This window comes from Parasteatoda tepidariorum, chromosome 6, assembly GCF_043381705.1.
Source record: "Parasteatoda tepidariorum isolate YZ-2023 chromosome 6, CAS_Ptep_4.0, whole genome shotgun sequence".
In the NCBI taxonomy this organism is placed as follows: domain Eukaryota; kingdom Metazoa; phylum Arthropoda; class Arachnida; order Araneae; family Theridiidae; genus Parasteatoda; species Parasteatoda tepidariorum.
Window position 1 is genome coordinate 2,903,252 of NC_092209.1, and position 25,683 is coordinate 2,928,934.

The 25,683-nt window shown below is 30.5% G+C and overlaps 1 protein-coding gene across 1 annotated transcript in view; it reads right to left on the reverse strand.

The window, feature by feature from the left end:
• Nucleotides 1-17,944, reverse strand: part of LOC107453902 (uncharacterized) — a 24,550-nt gene extending 6,606 nt beyond the window's left edge. Inside the window, exons 1-3 of the mRNA XM_016070915.3 lie at nt 17,767-17,944; nt 7,867-8,022; nt 1,510-1,683 (exon numbers count right to left, since the gene is read on the reverse strand). Of these exons, the coding sequence (XP_015926401.2) occupies nt 1,510-1,683; nt 7,867-8,022; nt 17,767-17,826 (390 nt within the window). The 5' untranslated portion in view covers nt 17,827-17,944. The remainder of the gene's footprint in view (nt 1-1,509; nt 1,684-7,866; nt 8,023-17,766) is intronic.
• Nucleotides 17,945-25,683: the final 7,739 nt, after the last annotated feature.

Below are 25,683 nucleotides of genomic sequence, written 5' to 3' on the forward strand. Positions count from 1 at the left end.
CCTGTCTCAAAAAAAAGGTGTATGTCTCAATATTTGTGTCTTACTATATATATATATATTTTTATATATATACATATTTTTATATATTTTACACATAGAGAATTTAAATTTAAATGTGAAAACAAAAACGAAGTGATATTGTTTTAATAATTCGATTGGCTTTAAATCTTTAAAAAAATTTCGCAATGCCCGAGCAGGTGATTTTTATTTACTGCGTAAATTTACTTTAAAATAAATTTTGATCTTTATCATCATATGTATTAACTCACATAGTGTTTTAACTCATGTAATGTTCATTTATTGTATTTACTCATCATATGTGCTCTAATGAGAACGGTTAACTTGGTTGTAAGTGAATGTTGGTTGAAATTTTGTTGTAATGAATAGCTACATTTATTTAGACACTTTCATCACAACACATTCAAAAAAGATGTTTGGGCTCGAAAAACCTTCATCCGGTCATGTATTGTTTAGACTAACATGCTTGAAATGGCATGTGAAAAGCTTAAAATTTTTGAGTTCTAGTTTGTATCTAGCTTGTATCATGAGCAAAATAAATTCCAGGCGTTGTTATTTTTTGAACTAAGCAATTTTGAAAATATCAATTTTATTCACCATGAAATCTTTTATTCTTATTCTTTTCTAATAAAATAATTATTTTTAGAAAATAGTAAAAAAAAAAGTTGGAATAGTAAGGTAGGTAGGTACTTTATTTACGTCGCACAAGAGCTGCACAATGGGCTATAGAGGACGGTCGGGGAAACATCCCTGAGAATGATCCGAAGATATGCCATAGCATCTTTGACTAAATATAGTAAATTTGGGAAAAAATTTTACAAATACTGGACTGGAGAAAAGTGGGAAAAAAGGTTAGGAAGTATAGTTATTTTGAAAAAATATTACACAAATATTAGAGTGAAAATACAGAGGGAAAAATGTTAGAAAATATAGTTAATTTGAGAAAATATTGAACAAATATTGAAATTGAAAGAAATGTAAACCATCATTTGGCCGTACTCTATCAAATACAGTATACTCTCGATGACTCAAAGTTAGGGACGTTAAAAAATTTCGAGAAAGCGAGTTCTCGAACTTAAGTTCTAAAAAGTAAAAAAAAAAATCTAAAATATTGCTCTTAAAAGTAAGAATCCTGAAACATAAGACTATTAAACCTTATATGTAATGATAGTTGACGATAAGTCTAAACAAAACAATGATACTTTTATTTTTAAAAGTAAGACGAGAACAATTACGCATTAAATAGAAAAGAATTGGTTAACAATGAATTTACGCTGTGATTTTTCCGGAAAAGTTCATTTTCTATTTCGAAAAAAAAATTGACATAGCAAGATTTTGAGAAGAAACCCTTCAACATAGGAATTCAAAATAACAGGAAGATAAATAATGAAAGAGGGAAATTTTTTTTTGTTGACGTAACAAGGTTTTCGAGATATCGAGAGTGTACTGTACTGACTAAAATTTTAATCGTTGAGTCTTTGATATGCTTACGTATTTCAGGGCTAAAACCATACCGGTCTTCGCACCCATGCCATGACCCAAAATGATGGCTTTCGGCATCATCATGCTGTCCATAAAGTGAACTACGTCATCAGTCATGGAGTCGTAATCCATCGTATCAACCCATTTACTGTCCCCATGGTTTCTGGCGTCTAAGGAATAAACCTAAATAAAAAAGAAAACATGAACATTTATTGCAAACCCGTTCTTTGTGCTGGATGAATAAAAAAATATCATTAAATTAGTACTAAACAATACTACGGAATCTTGCATAAAACTGAAAGGTATAATATGTATGCATAGATTTCTAATTGCGTTTCAAAGCGCAAAAATTAAGAAATTGATGATCATATACAGCATATATACATGGTCCTATATCTGCCTTTAATATTAACCTATAATATTTAAACTTGGTCAGATATTACATTACAACATATTATAGTATTATACTAAAGGACATTATTATAGACAAATTAAAAGCCTAAAACGTGCACATTATTTAAGTATGCATGTTTATATTTAAAAAGTGCGTTAAATAGCGTTATATGAAGAAATTGTTGCTTATCTACTGCATAGAAATATGGGCCTATATCTTCCCTTTATATTATCCTATAATATTCAAACTCTGTCGGGTATTAGATTATAATATACTATTTATCATATTAAAGGAAATAATTATGCACAAATTAGCGAGACCCGCAATGTGGCATGATACAGTAATAATAACGACACCATTTAGAACGCTGAAATAATTTTGATTATTTCTTTACTTATTATTATTTGTTGGCTGCTCCGGTGGCTTTACGTTATAAAATTAAGCAAAACAATTTTTTGTAGTTCATCCCATCGGAATAGAGATTATTTGTGTTCAGCATCACTCCGCACGATGCTACTGTTCACGGCCAACTCAATGACAGTCGAAATTTTCTACTATCAGAATTTCATCAAGTTCGGATTACTTTAGAAATAGTAATTGAATGGCGCAGTCTTCTCATGCTTCCACATTAACATCTGACATAGTGAAAAAAAATGAACGAATTATTAAAGTATGTGTAATAAACTATCTTTTTGATCAAAAAGAGCTATGAGCTAGCAAATGTAGTTGAAGATACAATCGTCAAGAGTTAAATTTAAAACAATGGTTAACCAATAAGATAATTTCATTTATTTTTCTCTCAGACCACTCAAACGGTTCATAGTAGTTCATAGTTTCTTTCCCTTGCATTGAACAATCAGTGTGCCTAATTTCCTCACTCTCGGTTGGTTGACTTAGTAGTTTATAAAGGACACACAGACAAACATTCATTTATTTATCTATTGTTGTAAAATAGAACTATAATGTGATAATTATAAAAACAATTGTCATGGTCATTTCTACTGGGTTTAAGGATAGCTAAATTATTTTTATAATATTGGATTGACTTAAAAGTCTTTGTGCGTTTTTTTTCAAAGTCATATACTTATTTAAAGGTTAATCAATGATATGTGTTCGATGACCTTTCGACATTGTTCGGTGAATTCCTCGTTTGTAAAAGAACCTGACTTTATTTGCAAAAAATTGAACAAGGTGCTGATTTGCATCCTCATTTGAATTTAACATTATTCCACACAAGGAGTTTTGAAAAGAGGGAAACTACTGGGAATGTCACGACGCAAGGTGAAGTGAGTTTGGTGGGTGGGGTAACAAATCCCATCCAAGTTTTAATGACTTTTGACCGGTCACCAATGATGTATGTGGTTTTGCGTTGTCGTGCTGGAACACTACTCCTTTACGATTGACGAGCTCTAGACGTTTCTGGGGCCCTATTACCCTACTCACCGAAATTTATTCCGCTCGGAAACTAGCTTTCATCGGATTACCAATTTCGTAAAACCCACTTTTCCGTAACATGAGCATATCGGAATCCGGAATCGTTACCGCCATTCCGTACGATTCCGGCGAAATTAAAGTTTGCAGGCGGGACTAACTTTGACCAATTAGAAAATTTCTATAATTCTAATTTATTAATCTGGCAGCGATATGTTTGTTTTCTCTTCTTCTATGCGAGCTAAAATATCATTAACTTAGGACTGAAGGCTTAAAAATTCAGCTGAGCAGATGAATGAGGCTGATCGGAAGAGAAGAATGGTATTGAACTGAGAAAAGCCATAGCTTTCGAGAACAAAGTGTTGTCAAATAAAAATAATTTTTGTTAGTTATATATTTGTTTCATTAGTGCTTATTTTAAAATTAAATTACATAGTAGTTTGATAATTTTTAGCGTAAAATATATCTTTGCCACGTGATTACCAGTGTCTTTAATATTTTATGAATAATGGGCGCAGTTTGCTTTTGGTAGCATTGGAATCTCGAGTAAAATAAAGTATTTTTTTAAGACTGTTAGTAGGGCATTTTTCAAATACATCACATTTAATAGATAGGCTTTTTAATATATCACAACAGTTTATAACATAATTCCGAAAGTTATTTTGTTCCATTTGTTCGTTAACAGCTCTAAAATGATTAACTAATAAATAATTAATTACTAACTAATAACTAATAAATAATTAACTAATAACTAATAAATAATTAATTAATAAAATAATAATTCTTAAAATTTAAAAGGAATAATATGAATTTATATTAAATAAGAGATAAATGAGTTTTTAAAATTCAATAATCTTTAATAGTATTGGGAACCTTCAACATTTAGATGTCTTTTAATTATATGGCTTATTAAATGCAAATAAAAAAACTCGGTATAAAGTATTTTAATGTAACCATAATTCTCCAAATTTTCTTGTACAGTTTTAAAAGGCTCAAAGGGAGAAATGCTGCCACTTCGATTGGCTCAGTATTTTTGTGCTCTGCGTCTGTAATTTACTAAACTTTTGTATATTTTTCTTGGTTTTTTAGTAACAATTTATTCTGCAGTTGTTGTATTTGTTGCTAACTTGAAGCATTATCACATAGTTGATATACTTGTTTTTTTTTCGATCGCTTATAACGAAGTTATTTAAACATTGCTAATTTGTTCACAGTTAAGTAAACAAATTAATAAATAAGCAAATCTGAAACTAATTTATAAATGTTTATTCAAAAAAGCGAAAGTTTTTTATTCCATCATGGTAACAATTCTGCCACGAATTCTTGCAGCGTTTCTGCCCTCACATGCTGGCAAGCCAGTATTAAATGACATGTCATCTTCTGAAAGGGTATCATATGTAATAACATACCCATCCTTCATACACATTTTGTGCAGTACAGCACAGGCATTCACAATCATGCCAGCAATTGTTGGTGTATAGTGTAACACTCTTTCTTTTAAGAGGCATCTAAATCTTCCTTTTAATGCACTATTGCATCTTTCAATGACGTTCCTCCCGAGTCTGCTTGCAATTATAATTTTCCTCCACCAATTTTGATGTTCCTGCGATAGGGGTTATGAGCCATGGCTCTAGTGGATAGCCAGAATCACCTAAATAAATAAATTAGTACAAAGCTTAAAGTGGTACAAAGTTCTACCCATAACATTAAATGTACTAACTAAATCAGGAATAGTTTAACGCATTATTTTAAAAGGAACTTTCAAACTTTAATAATATTTGAAAAGTTTAATGAAAAAAAAATATGAACACAACTTTCTAACAATGTTAGGAAAAAAATTATTTGAATGTAATAAAAAATATGAACTGAATTTCTAATATATCTAAAAATTATTATCATAATCAATTCTTAAAGTTATAAATGCATTAAATGTGTAAATTTTATCAGAATATTAATATCCACTTCTGAATACAATTAGAATAAAATTCCAGAAGGAAAATCAAGGTGGTCTATAATTATTTTCATTGCAAGCAATTTTGGGAAAGAGAAAATATATAAGGAATTAAACTAAAATATAACACATCAAAATTTTGGAAAGATTTCCGTTTTGCGATTTACGGCAAGGCAAACATTTAGATACCTATATATTTTTAAGTTTGCAAGTATCAATTCCATTTGGAGCATTGGCGATTTTTTTCCTATCTGCTTACATTGTAAAAATTCGCCAATGCTTACCTAGTGCTGTAAGCATATATAATCATGCGAATCTTATCCCCATGTTTTATGACTGTGCTTTATCCCCATGCTTTAGATTTTAGTAAAAAAGCTTTAGATGTTTTAAATTATCGAACAATAACTAAACAAAAAAAGCTAAGTAAAATAATAATAAATCACTGCAAAATCCCATGTTTCCAACTTTTATAAACATAAGTCTTAAGTTGAATAAAAACTAGTTATAACTGATAATTAAGAAATTCTAGAGACATATTTTATTGTATAAAAGAACAAAATAAAATTACGTACTTACTTTAGTTTCTACAGAGAAGGCATTTCTGCTGGAAGTCCAACGCTGGCCGAAGTTTTTCTATGAGTTCGACACAAATGTTTTCAGTCACTCTAAATTGACTTCCAAATTCTTTGTCGGGATATTGAAACATCTTAAATCTTTGGGGCCGATAGATCTTTCTCTTAATAGTGCTTCGATCACTCCCTTCAGCAATAGCTAGTTGTTTGACGGAAAACAGCACCATTTTGATCACTAAAATAAGCAAACTCCTATCGGAATTTAGATTTCGCTTGCTCTAAACCTGCCGGAATCGGATTCGTAATTATTTCGCATCGAAATTTAGTTCCGAGCGGAATCAAGAGCTCGTTATACTGCCTAACTGACATTTACGGATTTATGACGTCACGAGAGCTTCATTTCGATCGGAATCAGATTCCGTGAAGCTGTTGATAGGGCCCCTGGATGACAAATTGTCTAATTGCCAGCAGTACAGATGTGAATTGATTGTTTCGTTCCTTTGTTGGAGTTCAAAAAACACCATATCTTTCCAATCCCACATCACTGAGAGCCTCCTCTGATGAAATTCTAGATTTGAAGTCCCTGATAGCGAATCTTCACCTCAGGTCTAAAACCGTTTGCGCAGCACATTGTTGTCCTCTCCTCACCCCTCAGTTAAAAAAATGGTCATTTTCTTCACGTTTCATGCAGCGGTTGAAGAAAACCTTACACCAATTCGTATTTGATTGTTAGCAATATACTAACGATGTCCTAAGTGGGTCAACATCCCAAGCAGCACAGAAAAAGGAGACCCATGTTGGCCCATATGCTACTCTTTTGGATTTATCGGGTTCCTATGGACACCGTCTCTGGCCCATATCCAACGAATACAATCAAACTGATAGAATTCTGCCCTCAACGTAAAATTATTATTGTTTCTTTACTAAATAAACGAATATGAAGTATTCCACTCAGAATAAAATTCAAATCCTTATTAAAAACTAATTATAGTTATTTTCTGAATGCATGGAAAATCCACATAATCTAACTGGAAAATTTATGCAGATCTACCTGGGGGTTGCCCATCAACGTCTGTCTGTTGGATTTCCATATGGGTAGCTGATATCGAGCTTCATGGAGTGCCCATTTCATCCCATATGGATATTTCCTTTATCGGCGGTCTATGTCTAGATTTATATGGGTTGCCCATTTCAACCTAGGGATACTTTATACGGATGTTTTTATATCGGAAGTCCATATAGATTTATATGAGCTCCCCATTTATCCCTATCTTGAGGTAATTCACATGAAAAGTCCATATAGATTTAGATGAGCTCCCCATTTATCCCTATCTTGAGGTAATTCACATGAAAAGTCCATATAGATTTTTATATGTTTCCTATCCGAGACCAAACAGATATTTTTTTATCGGCAGCCCGTATGGATTTACATGGGAAGCCTTTATAGACTCATTTGGGTCACCCATTTGATCCCATCATGGGGTTATTTATTTGGGAAGCCCATATATATTTTTATGGGCAGCCCATTTCAACCCATGGTATATTTTTTATGTCGGAAGTCCATATAGATTTATATGAGTAGCCTACTTATCCCTTTCTGTAGATAATTCACATAAAATGGCTATATAAATTTTTATGCGTTGCTTATTTGAGTTCAAATAGATAGCCCGTTTGGATTTATATGGGTTGTCCATTTGAGGCCATTTAGAGATTATTTATATGGGAAGCCTATATAGATTCATATGGGTGGCCCATTTACGTCCATTACAGACTTTTGATGTTGAAAGCGCATTTAAAGATAGATGGGTTGTTCATTTCAGCATTTTCATTTGATGTTTTTGTCAGGGAAAATAATTCACGTATAGCGTAAATGCGCATGAGCTTGGTGCTGTATTTACACATTTTTTTTGGATTTTTCAACGCCGAATTTAGAGAGATATTAATTACATCACAGTTTTTACAATGCATGCTAGGTATTCACTTATCGGATCAAAATTGCTTGAAGTAGTTTTACTTACTTTGGTATTTGTTCGAATGGAAATGATTTGACCACATTCGTCCCATGTTTCTTTCCCTCTCATAAGTCCATGGAGTAAAATAATGGGTATGTTTTCCGAATCTAATGATTTTTGGATTGGAGTGAATTCTTTATAAGCGATGGTACCATCGGAACTCTGAAAAATAGAAAGATTAGTTAAGCAAGAAAATCCAATGATTTTACAGATCCTATAATTTCAAAAACATCTATTAATATAAGCAGATGTTAAAGAGGCCTTCTTCTTACACTCGGCGGATGGTCTTAAGTGTTAGAGAGAAATGTGAGCTGGATTAATTAAATGATATTTACCCCGAGGAATTAATCTTGCTTCGTAATCATGATGATAATATTAGTTTCAATATTTCAGATTTGGGTATTATAAAGGTTGAAAATATCTGCTTTGTTGATTTATACGATGAAAGAAATGATTTTAATTTTAATATTAATAAACTAATTACTTGGAGTTCTAATGTTTCTACGAGCATCTATTTAAATACCACTTTTAATGAAATGAATAGAATTAAAAGAATATGTAGTAATATTTATTTATCCAAAAAAACAAATCGATGAACTCTTCCAAAATTTGATAAAAAAACAATGGATACCCAACTAAAGTAATAAAATTCTATATAAAATCATTGAGTCAATCGTATATTATTGTAGATATATTTACTAAAAATTTTCTTTGTTAATTTATATGCTTTTTCCATGTGCAAATCCATTTCGGGCAAATCCGTGGCTAAAATTATTTACTAAACATTTCTTAGTTAATTTACATAATTTTTCCATGTGCAAATCCATTTCTGGCAAATCCGTGGCTAAAATTATTTACTTAAAAATTTCTTTGTTAATTTATATAATTTTTCTATGTGCAAATCCACTTCGGGCAAATCTGTGGCTAAAATTATGTGCAAAACAGGCAATTCGTGTTTCTTTCTCTTTTGTATTTTTTTCTTAAATAAATATTAATTTTCCAAAATTATTAACTGTCAACTTCTTTAAATTATCCAGTATAATATTACCTTGCGCACATACATTTTCGGGCCCATCCTTGGTAATTAACAAATCAAACTCACTTCAGTAATGCATTAAGAACGCACTTTAATACAAAACTTCTCTAGTAACGCTTCTAGTTTAATTTGCGCTTTTGTTTTCATTTTTTGCAATCTGGCAATCTTGTTACGAAAATATTTTAAATCATTCTTGAAAAATTTCCTGTTCATGTAAGTTCATTTGAATTCGCTACTCGCTTTATAGATTACATTTCATGTTATATTCTGTTTTTCTTTATATTTTTCGTCCCGCAGTGGACTGATCGTTAAGACACGGTTCCCAGCAGATCACCGAAGTCAAGCATCACTGACTACGGTCAGTGTGCGGGTGGGTGACCACTTGGATCAGTCTGCGTAGGGACCGAGGGTGTGCGGTATTGGTCCTCGTTAAACTGTGCTACCGTAAAGTGCTCGACTTCGCGCGCAGGTCGTCGGGCTACCGAAGCGGGGGTGCCATCCCCTCCGCAGAGGATCAAAATTGTGATGGCATGTCTTCGGATCATCCTCCGGGATGTTTCCCAGACCGTCGCCAATAGCCCATTGTGCAGCTCTAGTGCGACGTAAATTAACAATAACAACAATATTTTATTTTCTGTTTTTAAGTGATATTTATACTTATTATGTTCTATTTTACTTGTTGTAATTTTTTTGTAAATTTTTTGAGTGCTCCTCACACTATTGTATTGATATATTTTGCTTTGGCAATATTGATACAATATTAGAAAGCACTCTTTTTTGCGGTTATAATTGTGTGAGCTGATGAATTTATTTTCCGGATTTTTTAAAATTTTTTGTCTTTTTTTCGGAATTTTTTTTTCCTCCCAGTTTCTTGTTTATTTATTTTATTATTATTTTTCTTTTTCTGCCCCTTGCTTTCTCTCTATATATATTCTAATATATATGTTCTAATACAGAATAAATAATAGCTTAAACCTTAAATTTAAAATATTTTTATTTTTTCAAAGTAAGCAGTTTTGCAAGGTAAGCGAAAACTTCTATATACAACCTACACACTTTACACAGCAATTCGAGGACTTTTAGTTGAAAATGTTGTAGAGCGTACATTTTTATCGAGTTAGACTTTTCGAAATCATTTGAATTTTAAAAACATCTAGTTCTGAGATGTATATACTTTGTGTTTTACAATTTATAAAAATTTCATTGCGAACGATAGATATGTTTCACGTTTAGATACGGAATCATCTCATATCTATTATATCTTTAAATTCAAAATTTTTCCTTTCAGCTCTCATATAATGTATATTTTTTTTTTAACATTTTTTAAAAATGTATTTATGCTAGGGTCCTGTCTCCGGTTACGGCTTTAAGCTCACCCAACTTGTAATGGATGGAAACCATCTTCTCTGGGAAGAAAAGGTGGCAGGTGCGCAATGCAGATCATATTGCCACCATTATGCCACTGGTCGCAAAATTGCAGTGTCTTAAAGTCTCTGACCCCTCCGGCTTACAACTTGCGGATTTTTTGAAATAATTACTAGTTTCTGACTTCAATTTGCTTATGCTTAGCAATTCTTTTAAGCATTTCTAAGATAAGAAAAAATTAATTTTAATAAGTAGAACAGCCTGTTTAATTTTTTACGCTAATGAAGAAAAAATAGAGTTTAATTTATCAAAATTAATCCTTTAAATGTTCTATCAATTAAAAAGACATTTCTGATAAATGAGCAGATGTATTCAGGCATGTATATGCATTCAAAAAATAAAATTCACGTAAATCAATAATCAAGATGGTGCTTGATACTTGTAGAACACTTCATGTATGTCTAATAACTGGAACCACAGACAAAAGTTACTAAAACACTCATGCAGCTAAGAGCTTCTGTTGTTTACACGTCTGCAATTGCGCACTTCTGCTATACTCATCATCAACAGTGGAATTCTGCTGTACACACACCGACAACTGAGGACCTCTCCGATGCACACAGTCAATCGAGTACCACTTCTGTCATACACACAGGTAACTGAGGACTTAAATGATGGATTTTAAAAATAAAGGAACAAATTTAATCTTATCCAATCACAACATTTTTCTAACTGATTTAATGCTGTATGGGCGACAAAAGCTTTTAAATTACCCAAAAAAAATTTATTTTTAAATTTCTTATTCCTATCTTTTCCAAACTGAGTTATACTTAAAACTAGCGCATATTTTTTAAATGGATGGATAAATAAATAATAGTCTCATTGCCGTCGGGTTAGCCATGAGAGGTGTTGTCTCATGCTTCATAATTACCTCAGTACTAATTTCACTTAGAAATTCTGTGGTAAAAATCCCTTTCAAAGTTTAAAGAGCAATTTCAAAAATTAAAAAAATGCAAACAAATGATTAATGAATGAGTCAGCAGCAATTAAGCAATCAAATATAAATCAAATGATATTTTCTCACATGTTTTCTACTTTTTCGAGATATACTTAATAAATTCTGTTATAAATTCAGTTTAACAAATAGTACACTTACGCTAATTAGGTATTAAAAGGAACACACGTGATAAAGTTTCAGATAATCTTATGAACAGCTAATAATATTAACTATATTGAGAGTATTTTTTTTGTTATTTTCGTTAAGACTGTACTTATTTAGTGTAAGAACAATTTTGTGTCTAATTAAGAAATTAAATACTAATCAACCTTATTTAATTAATATTCATACCCCAAAAAATTCGAACCGTAACTAATGTACCTTATAGCGAAGGTAGGATGTTATTTATAACTTATAACATAAGATTAAAGTTTTTTAAGGAAGATCCAGATATTTCTAATTATTTTAAAAAAATCTATATGTTAACTATTGCTTCAACCATCAAATTACTATTCCATAAATCAATTAGAACATCTTATTAGCTCTAAAGTATTATCTAAGTTGCTCAATAAAACTGAAATTTTTTAAAATTAGGCTCAAAATTTAAGAAAAAATTTTTTTAACGTACAGAGCGAAGAAAAAAAAGGAATTACTTTGAATTTCTTTTGATCGGATCTTCACGTTCCAGGATTAAATCTTGAGGGTTTAAGAGTGTGACCTCAAATATGTTAATTAATTAATGCAGATGATATATTAAGTTACGAAACTTTCCCTGAATAAACATACCTTTTTTTCGACGGATATGTTACCCCCAAACTATATAGAAGGTAGTAGCCGCAATCTAGGAAATAGGGTCCGAATAGTTTGACCAGAAGAGTGATACAAAATATTGACCCCTTAATGTTAATTTTACTTATATTACAGTTAACGAATTAATGCTGCATATCTCAAAATTGTTGTCTACAAAACTATAACTGGTTAGTCGAAAAATCTTCTTAATCATAACACAAGACTGAGTTTTTCGAACGTCCCACTATTTTTGTTCTTACATACTACTCATCTTGCACGCAACCTATTTTAAAAGGAGTTCACGACACAAAAGTTTTGTAAATTTTTAGATAATATTTGAAAATGTAATTGAAAGTAATTTTCATTAACAATGATAATTTTAATTAGTAGTAACAAATAATTATAATAATGCCCCTTATTTTAGAAGGGGGAAAATTGCGTTTGTATCTCAATTGGAGGGCAAAATAAAATGTTTGTTCCCCTATATTGTACTTCTAATGACTTTAAATACTTTTAAATTTCACTTTTTCTCATATATTTTTATTTATTTATTTTAACTTTTAAATGATACATTATATTAATATATAAAAAGGATAATTTACTGAAATTTGGAAAAGATATTACTTTTCAGAACAATTATTTCATAGTTTCATTCAACATTTTTTTATATTTATTCATATCATACAAAACTATTTTTAAAAAAAATTAAAATTGCTTAGATTTGTGTTTTATTTTATTAGAGTACATGATTATATGATTCATTCACTGCACACATTGATTAATTACATAAAATAAAAAACAGTTTAAAATTTGATGAAAAAGTTGTTACTAGCATTGTTACTTAAAATTCCTTTTACAAAATAAATATTTTTTTGTATAAAATTTCTTATCGCTTAGAGGTGCTACTCTTTATTATTTGGGGAAATAGTTCCTAAATATAAAAAGCTATGACTAAAATTGACCCTTAAATTTAAGATGTTTCGAAAAAGGGAGTTAGTCATTGTGTGAAATTTATGCTTATGCAATATGTGCTCACATATTAATGCGTATTTACGTCAACAACAAAAAAATTCCCAAATAGCTCGGATACCGTGAGTAGGTTGCATCATGACTATGAACAAAAGGGAGTATCATCAGCTTTCTAAACTAATCATGTGAAAAAAAGGGAATAACTGTATCAGATATTTGAAAGAGCGGTAGTTATATAGGGATACAAGTTGGATGAAAAAAAACCCTACTCTAAAGACGTATGAGGTTTCGCGTTATTATGTTATAGAAATTTTCTTTTGCATTCGTCTCTGGTGTTTCTGTAGACAATATTATCTGATACACACTATTAATTTGATGAAAAACAATATTTCATTATGACTCAATGACCTCGATAATTGAGAGATACGTAATAATGTTCTTTTCATAATAAAAATAAATAAATAAAAATTCCAAAAATCACTTAAAAATCAATCAGACTGAAAGATTATTTTATAATAACTATTACATAATAAAGTTGTGAAAATCGTACCACTTTCCACACATAAATGTTTTTAACGATCGCAAATCATTAACAATGATATTCGAAATAGTTTAACAGTAAAGCACAGCTAATTATATTATGATTTTGGTTATAGTACATGTGCATTAAATACTGAAAATTATTTTTTTTTCTCGAGCTTTTCAAGATGTACGTTTTATGATACAAGTTATCAATTCGTATCACTTGTTCCCTAAACTGTACTAACCTCAAAATTACTGAGGTCTTATGATTAAGCGAATAAGTGGAACATATACATTATTTTAGTTCTTTTTTATGCATATAGAGTGTTCTTAAAACAATGTTTTGTTCCTTCTTCTTTACATACTAGAGAAGGTACGATTTTGGAAAGTCAAAATTTAAGTAATTTTCCTCTAATCAATAAAAGCGCATTGAATATAATGTGGTTCATTTTAGTTATAAAAGATTATGTCATAGAAATCTGGTTTTGGAGCTAATATATGATTTAGTAAAATCGATTTTCGAACCTTATCGTAATAATATACCTGAAATTGAAAAACAGTGATAGTGAACGCTGCATTAGCAAAAAGTGATTTGCATGTCTGGTTTGGCGCGGTTTTGAGCGTAACCATCGACTGTAGGTGATTTCAATTATCAAAGCAAAAGTAGCTGCTGTCCAGCCTATAAAAAGAATAATAAACACTCCACCTAAATCTGACAACTTTAAAACTGATTCTGATGTTCGCTGAGAATGGTCAATGTCTAATTTTCTCAAGACTTCGCTTTTAAAGAGGATATTGTCCATGAATTTATTGTATAAGCCACCACTTAAAATTCGGAGAAGGATTGTATTGAAGCGTTCTTTGCAGCAAAAGTTTTTCCTGATTGCAACCCCTATCGGAAAATTTCCAAAAATGTCCTTCGAATTAAAATACTTTTCTGGGGAACCAAAAGTCGTGCTAAATAGAAAGGGTGGCCCAAGTATTGCTACGTTTTCCGGAACACTTGTGTCGATAAAAGATTGATAATACCATTTATTCTTTTTAATGTATTCACCTAATTCTTTGAAATGGGGTATATTGCTTTTTGACAAATAATCTGCTTCCAGTGTTCGAATCTCTGCCCGGCACTCCATTTTCCCATCTTTGACTGTGGCGTACAGATCCTTGAAATCTTTTAATTGCTTCATTCTGATGGGGGATGTCAAAAATGACTACAGGACTGAGCTGTAACACAGAATCAGAACATATGAATAAACGAACTAAATTCCAAGTGGTATCCGTCTGAACATTGAACGAGGGTTGTAGTTTATTCCTTGTCCGAAAGAAGATCCCCACAAATTGAAGAAAACGGAAGTAATGGAATCTTTTGGAGAAATCAATGTTCCAAACAGCACTGTTACAAAGAGCAGTACGATCAAGAATAAAATCCATGCGAATGTGCTTAAAGGATACAAGAAAGCTGATGTTTTTGGCAAAGTGAAGTATAATTCATCATAAATGTTTTTTCGAGATAGAAGTAAGGTAAGCTAAAATCCACTACAGTTGACCTTTCTTCGGTGATACCTATTAGAGAAAAGACCATGTCAGCTTCATTCCTTACGAGCATTCCGACCATTCCGGTCCAGTTTCCGAATTCATCCTTGAAACCGTTGAAACCGTAAGAATAATCTGAGGGAGCAAGAATCTCATATTCGAAATGTAATGTGTCTGACAGTATCTTTAAGAGTTCAAAACCCGAGATAATCGTTGTGTCATTGATTCTTTTAATTTCTATCCCTTTCATATTGGCTAGAATGGGTAGGACTGCGATTCTAAGTTTAGAAGGAAAATATGCCTCCATTTTTTACAAAATATTTTTAGTGTTCAAGTTAGGTCAGTTCTTCGTGACTAATTGAGTATGGAAGATGTTGAGTTGGTAAGAAAAGTTCTTCGTAAGATGAATGAATTCGTCTTGGAAACATTCTTCGGGAATGAGAGGAGATATTTTGTCATGTCGATTCTCAGTTTGAAAATTAGTTTAGACTCATTAAGTCAAGTCAGATCTTAAAAGCTAGCAGAGAATAAATAATTCGAATTGAAAAGAAAAATTGGCTATTCCTCCTATTGAGAACGAGTTTCTTTTTTTCTTATGTATAGATTGTTATTTTTAAGGAATTATTTAATGTTAAATAGTTTGGAAACTTTCTGTCTAGATAAAAATCAATTTGATTCCCAAGATTCAAATTGTTTACACACAAGTTAATCTACAATAGTTGCCTGGTTAAAAACTGAATAGTAAAAATTCCAGATATTTATGAAAATTAGTGAATTATCAGGAAATTGATGAATGCAAAACAGAATGATGAGTTTTTACTTTTACTTCAGATCTTTAATAAATGAAATGGATTCAATATAAAATCATCAAATACAAGCTTATATAAGCATTTTATTCATCATTTTGTTCTAAAAATGAACGAAATGCCTGAGAAATGCGTGTTTTAAATAGTTTAATGAACACTTGAATAATTAAATGCGTATTTGAAATAGTTTAATTATATATGCCAAAAAATAGAAATATTGTGGTATTTTTTTTGTTTTTGTTTTTCCCAACTTTTATATCGATACTATTGGAGCTATAATGATTGAAAAAAAAGTGGTTAAAATGTCAGATCTTTAATGAATATAAAATTCCACATATAATAATAAAATGCAGGCTTTTACAGGTATTTTATTCATAGTTAAAAAAACAAGTGAAGAAAATAAAATGAGAAGCAAGATACATTTTTTGCGTGTCATGTTCCATAAGTATTTTGTTATTCGTGAATGTATTTTGATGATTGTACAAATAAAGTTTTAGTTTCTATAGATTAAACCTTAGTACATAGGTATGATGTTTATTCTTGAGTTATTTACTCTTAATAGTTTATATATCCATATAAAGCATACTTGAAATAATTAAAATGCATATGACATTAAATAAAATAATTGTGATAGTTTGATTTGCGTTTTTAACCTCCCTTCAATCGATATTATTGAGTATATATTGATTGGAAAACGAAGTGCGTGATTATTAATCGTGCAATAAGGGGTGAAGAACGATTATTCTTTAGGAATTAAAGTTTGAAAATCCTCAAAAACAAGTTGTTATTGATTTTGAACTCATTTGAAACTACTTAACGAACTATTTTTTCCCCATAAAACTAGTTATATGCTCATTATAAGATAAAAGTATTCCATACTTTGCAATTTGTTTGCTTTTGCGTAGATACTTCAACTTTTACCGCATCGAAGATTTTATTTAAAGCTACTTTCTTTTATTCTTTTAAAGCATTCAAATATATCCTAAAACGCTTGAGTTAAGTTATATGCTTTTTATAGTTAAAAGTAAAATGTCTCCTTTAATAAAGAGTGCTTTCAAATTATTGCCATTTCAATAGTTTTGATAAATTATATTTTCACAACAATAATAGCAGATAAATTCGTTTTACTTATTGCTATTTTATTTATTTATTATTGTACTTGTATAATATGACATCTGCGTAAATTGTGAGTATGTTCAGTTTCTGGAATAAGATTTCGTTGTTAAATGTAACAAGTAATATAGTAACGAATAATAATAAATACAGAAAAACAGTTATAACGCTGGCGATAATAAATTATTACTTACGTACTTTATTTTTTGATAACCGCATTCGGTGCTCAGTATGTTACCTTTCAAATATAGGATAAAGAAGGGTGGCTGAACCCGTTTTTTACAAAATATTTGTTTTTCTTGTTAACATCTCAAAATTTCTAAGATTATATTATTTTGCATCTCATGTTTGTCTACGGTTAAAATAGTTTGTACTTCAATTATAAGATACTCACTTTCATTAATGATTTTTTGTGAGCATTTTAAAATGTTTTTTTTTTTTTAAATTAAAAGTTAATTCATGNTAAAATAAGAACTTTTTACTTTTTACTCGTTACTTTTTTTAAAAATACTTGTACTTTTACTCGTTACTTTTTAAAAGTAACGTTGCCATATATGATTATAAGCTACTCACTTTCATTAATGATTTTTTGCGAGCACTTTAAAATGTTTCTTTTTTTAAAAAAAATTAAAAGTTAATTCATGAAAACTTGCTTATGTGAATTTTTTTCATACGAACTTAATTTTTTACGAATTCTAAAAAAAAAGCATTTTAAATATGATTATGGAACACAGAATGAATGAATAAGAAGAACGAGAATTAATCCAATGTCTTACCGTTCCGATCCGGCATTGTGAGCTCTTATTACTTTGGAACAGAGGTTTCACAGATTTCATGATTGCATGTATTAAATTTCTTTGTATTTTAGAAAGGTAATCGTGTATACATTGAGTGTGACCGATAATAGGTTTCGGGGGCAATTTGTTTTCTCTGAGGTCTGAAATGTGAATTTAATTTATCGCCAATAAAGCTGAGATAACAAAAAAATATGTTATCTTTATGAAACTGGCTGACGGATGCAAGTCACATTTGACTGTGATAACATGCTATACAATGAATACTTAAAAATGATTTTATTTATTTCCTGTTGACTAAAATTATTATTGCTCAAAAATATTTTTGTCTGGTGGAGCATTTTTAAAACCACCCCATAAACAAGTAGTTACTCATTAATAGAACAAATTAAATTTGTCAAATTTATTGCGAATATTATTTAACAAAAGAAATAAAGTATGTAAAACAAATATTTATAAAGATAAACATTTAAAAATTACGAACTCTTTAAAATTTAATGAACTCTATACAATTTATCCCGATTAATTTTCGTGCTTTATCATTTAAAATGACATTTAAATTAAATTCAAGCAAAAATTTAGATTTGAGTCACATCCCGAATTTAGATCTTTAACTGTGAAACAAAACTTCAAAACTTGTGTTTCAAAACTTTGAAAACTTATTTAACTTATTGACTAATAAACAGTGCTTTACAGAAGAATATGCATCATCATTACTATTAAATAATCATCTTAATTTATTTAAAAAATACATATATACACTTTTGTTGTATTTTCTAAATAATCATCTTAACTTATTTAAAAAATACATATATACACTTTTGTTGTATTTTACTGCAATATAAGATTAATTATGAGTATTACCAAGAAAGCATAAAAACGAGATAAAAAAAATAATAATCTTAAACATGTTATTTGTCAGTTCATCATTTTATGCCATTAATCATTACAACTATATTTTTAATGTGTTATTCGTAAAAGTGGGACGAAGAAAAAAAAATTTTTTTTTTTGAATTTCGGAACACTTTATAGCTGAAAAGTTGTAGATTATAGTAAAAAATTAGCAAAAAATTGCAAAAAATAGCAAAAAATTGAAACCGGTTAATATCTTTCACTAGCGCATTGTACACGGAAATTAACTAAAACCACGCCCTTTTAAATTTTTTTAAGCTGTCTAAAATTTTTTAGATAAACACGACTTAGTTTCTTATGCTAGTATCATAGTTTGAACAACCGAAATTAAATACGTTATGACCAGTTTAATTTTTTAACATTCGTGCAGCGTTTTGGAAAAAAAACACAAGTTTACCAATTTCTAGTAATTTTCACTGTATATCTTTTTGCTCATTATGTTAGATAAGAACAGTCCAGTAACTCACAATTTAAAAATAATTGCACATCCAGTTCGATGCAAATTTTTCGTGGAGTATTTGCACCCGTATTTGCAGTTTATTTATAAAGAGCTTCAATGTAATAGGATTCTTTGATTTATCGTATTTTTAAGATTCCTTTTTTATAACTACTACACATATAAAGTCTGTTTTTTTTGTGGAGAAATGTGGCAAATACTTTGATGAACCTCGGATAAATATTTGACTCTAGATAGGTCAAATATTTTACACGAAGTCTCTGTCGCAGGTTTGACACACCGTTGATTTTTTTAACACTCTGTAGGGGTAGTTTCATAATTAAAGAGTGATTAATATAATCTTCTCTTTAGTCGTGCAGCGGTGAGTGAGGGTATATCACATAAATATTCCAAATAATAAATTTTAAGGTAGTTAGAAGCTTGAAAGTTTCATCTTAGGTTGTACCAATTTTCTCATTGTCTTTTTCTTTGGGGTGGTTCGCCTTGCCTTTAAGATCTTTCTTATATGTAAATCAAGAACTCGACGGTTTGATGTTTGGAATGGGACAAAGGAACAGTATCGCGATTGGCCAATGCCTCAAAATGATTCCATTTAAAACGTGCAGCAGATATTACAGGTTGACAATTTGTTGAGCAAAGACCGAATTTCGTATCCCATACCGATGATTAACTTTCAAGTTTTGGATTACATTGGAATCATATTAATTGGAAACTTATGAGTTACCTTAAACAATGTTACGAGACTTGAGTGAATATAATAATAAATCTCTCATCGATTCAGGTATCATTCGTATTAGAGAAATAACAAAGTTACATTCCCCCCTTTTAAGTTGTGGGAACGGATTGTTAAGCTTGTTACAGAATCTTCGAATAAAATACGGAAACATGAAGCTAGAGATGGTTACATCCGAAATACAGATTTCTTCCGAAGCCAGTTAAACCTCATTTCTCCGAAAAAATCATACTTTAAAAGTGTAGTAGATATGTTACCGTGACAGACCAAAATCAAGAGAATGTCGACTTTCACCGGTGAATGTTAACAACCGCGTAGTCACTTTGGTGAATGTCCGAAATATTTGTTACATCCGATTTGATATCAATTGTTTCATTGATATTGTTATATTTATTCGATATTTTAATATCTGCTGAGAATGGATTAAGAGAAACATCAGTGTTCGGAGTACCACGTAAATGCGTACTGGGCAGTGGAACTTGAACTTTAAAAAGCATTGATGTAGGGCATACCGGGCAGTGAAACTGAACCTCAAGAAATATTGATGTAAGGCATACCGTGCAAATATATACCGGGCAGTGGCACTTAACTAGACCTAGTATATATTTTGAACATTTACCAAAGCGACTATGTGATTGTCAACATTCACCGGTGGAAGTCAACAACCACCCATTTCTGTTCTTTACAGTAGCAGATATAAAAAACGAGAATAGATACAATGCATTAAGCCAAAGAATTCTACTATCTTTAGAACTAGTGATGGGCATCATTCACGGAAATTTTATCAGAAATAAAATTTCAATCTAAATTTATCAGAAATGAATTTAGTCAGAATAAGTTTATTCTGAATGATTATTCATATGTAAATTTATTCACTGTTCATCATTCATTAAAGCAAATTTATGCAAATTTTTGAATAATGATTGATGAATAATTCATTAGTCATGGCTAATTTTTCTGAATAAAATCTTGAATAACCAGCGAAAATGCAAGCATTCAGTTTGTATGCATCTATATGTATGTGTTAATATATTTTTATGTACGTAGAATGAGCGTATGTACATAAATATAATTTATTAATATTCGAGCAATACATGTAAGTTCGTATGTATGTAGACGTATATATATATATATATCTAGCATGCGTACAATTGCTCATACATAGATATATTTTAAACTCATGAAATATTTGTATGTATGCACGTTTGTGTATGAACTGACGCATGCATATAAGATGCGTGTATGAATGCCCACACGTAAATACAATGTAATTAAGTATGCACAAACATCATTTCTGTGTACATTACATGTACGTAATTTTGCATATAATATGCATGTAAACATATATGTTGCTTTGTATGTACGTATGTAAAGACAATATATGTATGTACGTATGCATGTATATACAAGCAAGTACATTCATAATATGAATGTAGGTATATACGTGAATTGTACGCAAGAACATTGTTTATAGATACAATCTATGTACATATTCATGCATATAAAATTCGTGTAGAGATATATATGGCTTGTACGTGTATTGTATGTTCATATGTATGCACGCAAATATCTATGTACATCATCAAAAAATGTGTATGTAACGTATGAGTGTGCATATGCATGTACAAAAATGTTTGTATGTATAGACATATATGGCTTGTACGTGTTTATATGTATGTACGCCCATATCTATATGTGACGTCAAAANCTGCCTATGATCGATGCCCAACTCTTTTATGTACGTCTGTACATATATATGGAGGTGCGTTGTGTAAGCTAACTAACGTATATGCATTACTATTATATGGTGCATACGTAAGTACATTGTGTGAACATGCGTATTGTATTTATAATTTTGTACGTGTTTTGCATGTATATGGTACCGGCAAAGTATGAAACGCCGGCATTGTATTGAATGCCGAATGTTTTAGGCAAAGTATGAAATGTCAGAATCATTTCATACTTTCCCCAGGCATTGTACATAATGCCTAGGCATTCTATAGAATGACAAATGCTATTTAGGCAAAGTATGAAATAAACGTGGTGATGAGGTTATTATGTAAATGATGTGCATGTTACTGTGAATGACCGAAATCGGTGGTTGTTGACTTTCGCCGGAGAATGTTGACAATCACATAGTCGCTTTGGTGAATGTCCGAAATATTTATTACATCCAATTTGATATTAATTTCTTCGTGGATATAATTACATTTATTCGATATTTTAATACTTACTGACGATAGATTAGAAGAAACATCAGTGTTTGGAGTATCGGGCAAATATATACTGGGCAATGACACTTGACCTTAAAAAATATCTATGTAGGGTATACCGGACAAATGTATACCGGGCAGTGGCACTGAACCTTAAGAAAGCTTCAGTGTAGGATATACCGGGCAATGGCACTTGACCTTAAAAAGATATCAGTGTAGGGTATATCGGGCAGTGGCACTGAGAAGTAAAAAATATCAGTGTAGGGTATACCGGGCAAATATACACCGGGCATTGGTGCTTGACCTTAAAAAAACATCAGTGTAGGGTATACCGGGCAAATGTATACCGGGCAGTGGCTCTGAGCCTTTAAAAAACATCAGTGTAGGGTTTATCGGGCAAATGTATACCGGGCAGTGGCTCTGAACTAGACCCAGTATGACTAGACCTTTGGTAAATGATCCGAAATATATACTAGGTCTAGTTAAGTGCCACTGCCTGGTATACATTTGATTACATTGATTGCTTAAAATAAAAGATTTCGGATATTTCGAATCATATACCAGTTATCGTGATTACAGGTAATCATAATAATTTTTTTTATCGGATATCGTTACTTGTAACCTATAAAAATGATTACAAGTAGTTTATTACTAGGTACTTTTTATTTGAAGTTGTTACATTTGTAATCAATTATAGTTTTACGTGATCATTTCTGTTCAGCAGGGAAACTATTCACTTATTCTTGACTAATGAATAAAGAATAATGATTGAAAATAATGAATGATTTATTCTTTATTCAAAATGCTTCTGACTAATGAATAAATCTTTATTCATTAGTCAGGAAGATTTTGAAAAATTATTAATTATTCTTTATTCATTATTCTGAATAACGAATGCCCATCTCTGTTTAGAACTAGCTATAAACATAGTGGAAAAATCAGTTAAAAAAATGAAAGGTTGGTTAGATTGAGTGTAGGTGCGTGGAACTTAACTTGCAACCATCTTCAAATGGTGAATTAACGGAATGATCGGATCTAACAATAATGCTACAACGGAACTAATGAGCGAAGAACCACATTGTGAAAATTGGGAAAAATAAGATAAAAACTTTTTTTTTCTAAAAAGTTGCGCGAATGTAAAAATTAAATTACTAGTCAGAATTTCATTTATTTAGGATATTCAAACCATCTAACAAGCACAAAATTTCAAACATGTTTACCTCTAAAGTTAAAAAATAATAGGCAATTTCACCGTATGAAAGCCACCGTATAATTCACCGTTCACCGAAATTCAAAAATTTATGTTTTTTTTCCACCCTCTATATTAATTATGCGTGATAAAATTAATGGGAACTACCTGTATACTTTTTTATTTTTCTCGAATCTAGGATTAAGTAAAAATATTGTCAAGAAGTTCAAAAATCAGATAAAAAATAGTAATCTTAAACATATTACATGCTATTTAATCATTTTATCAATAAATAACTATATTTTTAATGTCTTATTCATGCATGACAACATACATGCGTAATTGGCATTAGCAATCGCTGATTTTGAGGCTCACATTTAAAATCTTCCTCATATTATTTGTATAAAAGAAAACATCATTCTTGCTCTGTAAGATTAATATAAATTTGTGAAGATTTCCACAAGATTCCAAGTTGGATGCGATTGGATTTCATCCCATTTCTTTTATTTGATTGTACATTTCAGTCAAAAGCATTTTTATCTATTTGATATATGCTGATAAGTTTCAATCGAATGATAACTCAGATAATAAATAAAATTTTTTGTTTTTAGATCGACGTATAGAAAAAAAATTAAAAAGTATGGAGTATCTAGAAGTATCATCCAAAAGATGTTAAATATCAAATGAACAAATTCGAAAAAAAAAAATGTTTTAGAATAACAAACTGTCTCGTGCAAACATGAATAAATATTTCCCAATAATTGCTCACGTTTAATATAAGCCGATTTTTTTATTCAAAACCATTTTAAACATAATGTGTCAATTAATTTCTCCAGAAAAGTTCGGTTCCTTAAAGTAGTCACTACAAATAATTTCAAATACTATTTCGAAAGTAGTTTGTATCGATCACATTTATAAAAAAGTAGCTGTAATTAACTGCTGCATTTGTAACAAAGTAATTATATCTGTAGTAAGCTGCAAAAATAATGTAGTTTTTTCAACCACTCAATAAAACTATGGTAATCTCCCCCCCCCCCCCNCCCCCCCCCCCCTTGACTCATTAACCCTGAAAATTCTGCTGCACACACTTATTTTCAAATCTCTTCGTGATCTGAGATCACTCTTGTTTTAGTCTCGTTCAATACTCCAGTTTTTATACTTTATTAACATTAATAGTTTATTTTAGTTACATCAGACTATCCTTTGTTCGTAGATAGTTCGCTGATTCTTTTCACATATGAAGCCCACTATGAAACTGTTAACTGACACACTAATCTAGATATTGCTATATGTTGATATTGTTATACCATAACAATCAACATTTCTAAAATAAATTAGAAACTTAAAATTCAACTCTTATTTAAATTATATTATGCCCCATGCTCACGCAATCTCAACCCACTTCGCTGCCTAAATTTTGTGTCCTAAAACTAAAATTACAAATGATAAAAATTTAAATTATTATTTTATACATATGTTTAGAGGCCAAAAATGGAATTTCATACCGAATTTTGATTTTTTTCCCATTAATTTATTTTTTAAATTTTTCTTAGGCATTAAATAAGTTTCAATTAATAAATGCAATCTAGATATTTCAATTAATACAAATGAAAAAAAAATATTTAAAATTGATAGTTAAATATTTAAAAAAAATATTTTATTGTAAGTTATTTTAATATGTATGTATGTACAGATGTGCAATTTATGTATACCCAGTGTATATATAATTGTACACACATAATGTGTGCATACGTGAATTGTAATTGTGATAAATATTGAAAATATTAATCACAATTACAAGTAATTGATTACATATCTACAACTGCCTATGATCGATGCCCAACTCTTTTATGTACGTCTGTACATATATATGGAGGTGCGTTGTGTAAGCTAACTAACGTATATGCATTACTATTATATGGTGCATACGTAAGTACATTGTGTGAACATGCGTATTGTATTTATAATTTTGTACGTGTTTTGCATGTATATGGTACCGGCAAAGTATGAAACGCCGGCATTGTATTGAATGCCGAATGTTTTAGGCAAAGTATGAAATGTCAGAATCATTTCATACTTTCCCCAGGCATTGTACATAATGCCTAGGCATTCTATAGAATGACAAATGCTATTTAGGCAAAGTATGAAATAAACGTGGTGATGAGGTTATTATGTAAATGATGTGCATGTTACTGTGAATGACCGAAATCGGTGGTTGTTGACTTTCGCCGGAGAATGTTGACAATCACATAGTCGCTTTGGTGAATGTCCGAAATATTTATTACATCCAATTTGATATTAATTTCTTCGTGGATATAATTACATTTATTCGATATTTTAATACTTACTGACGATAGATTAGAAGAAACATCAGTGTTTGGAGTATCGGGCAAAT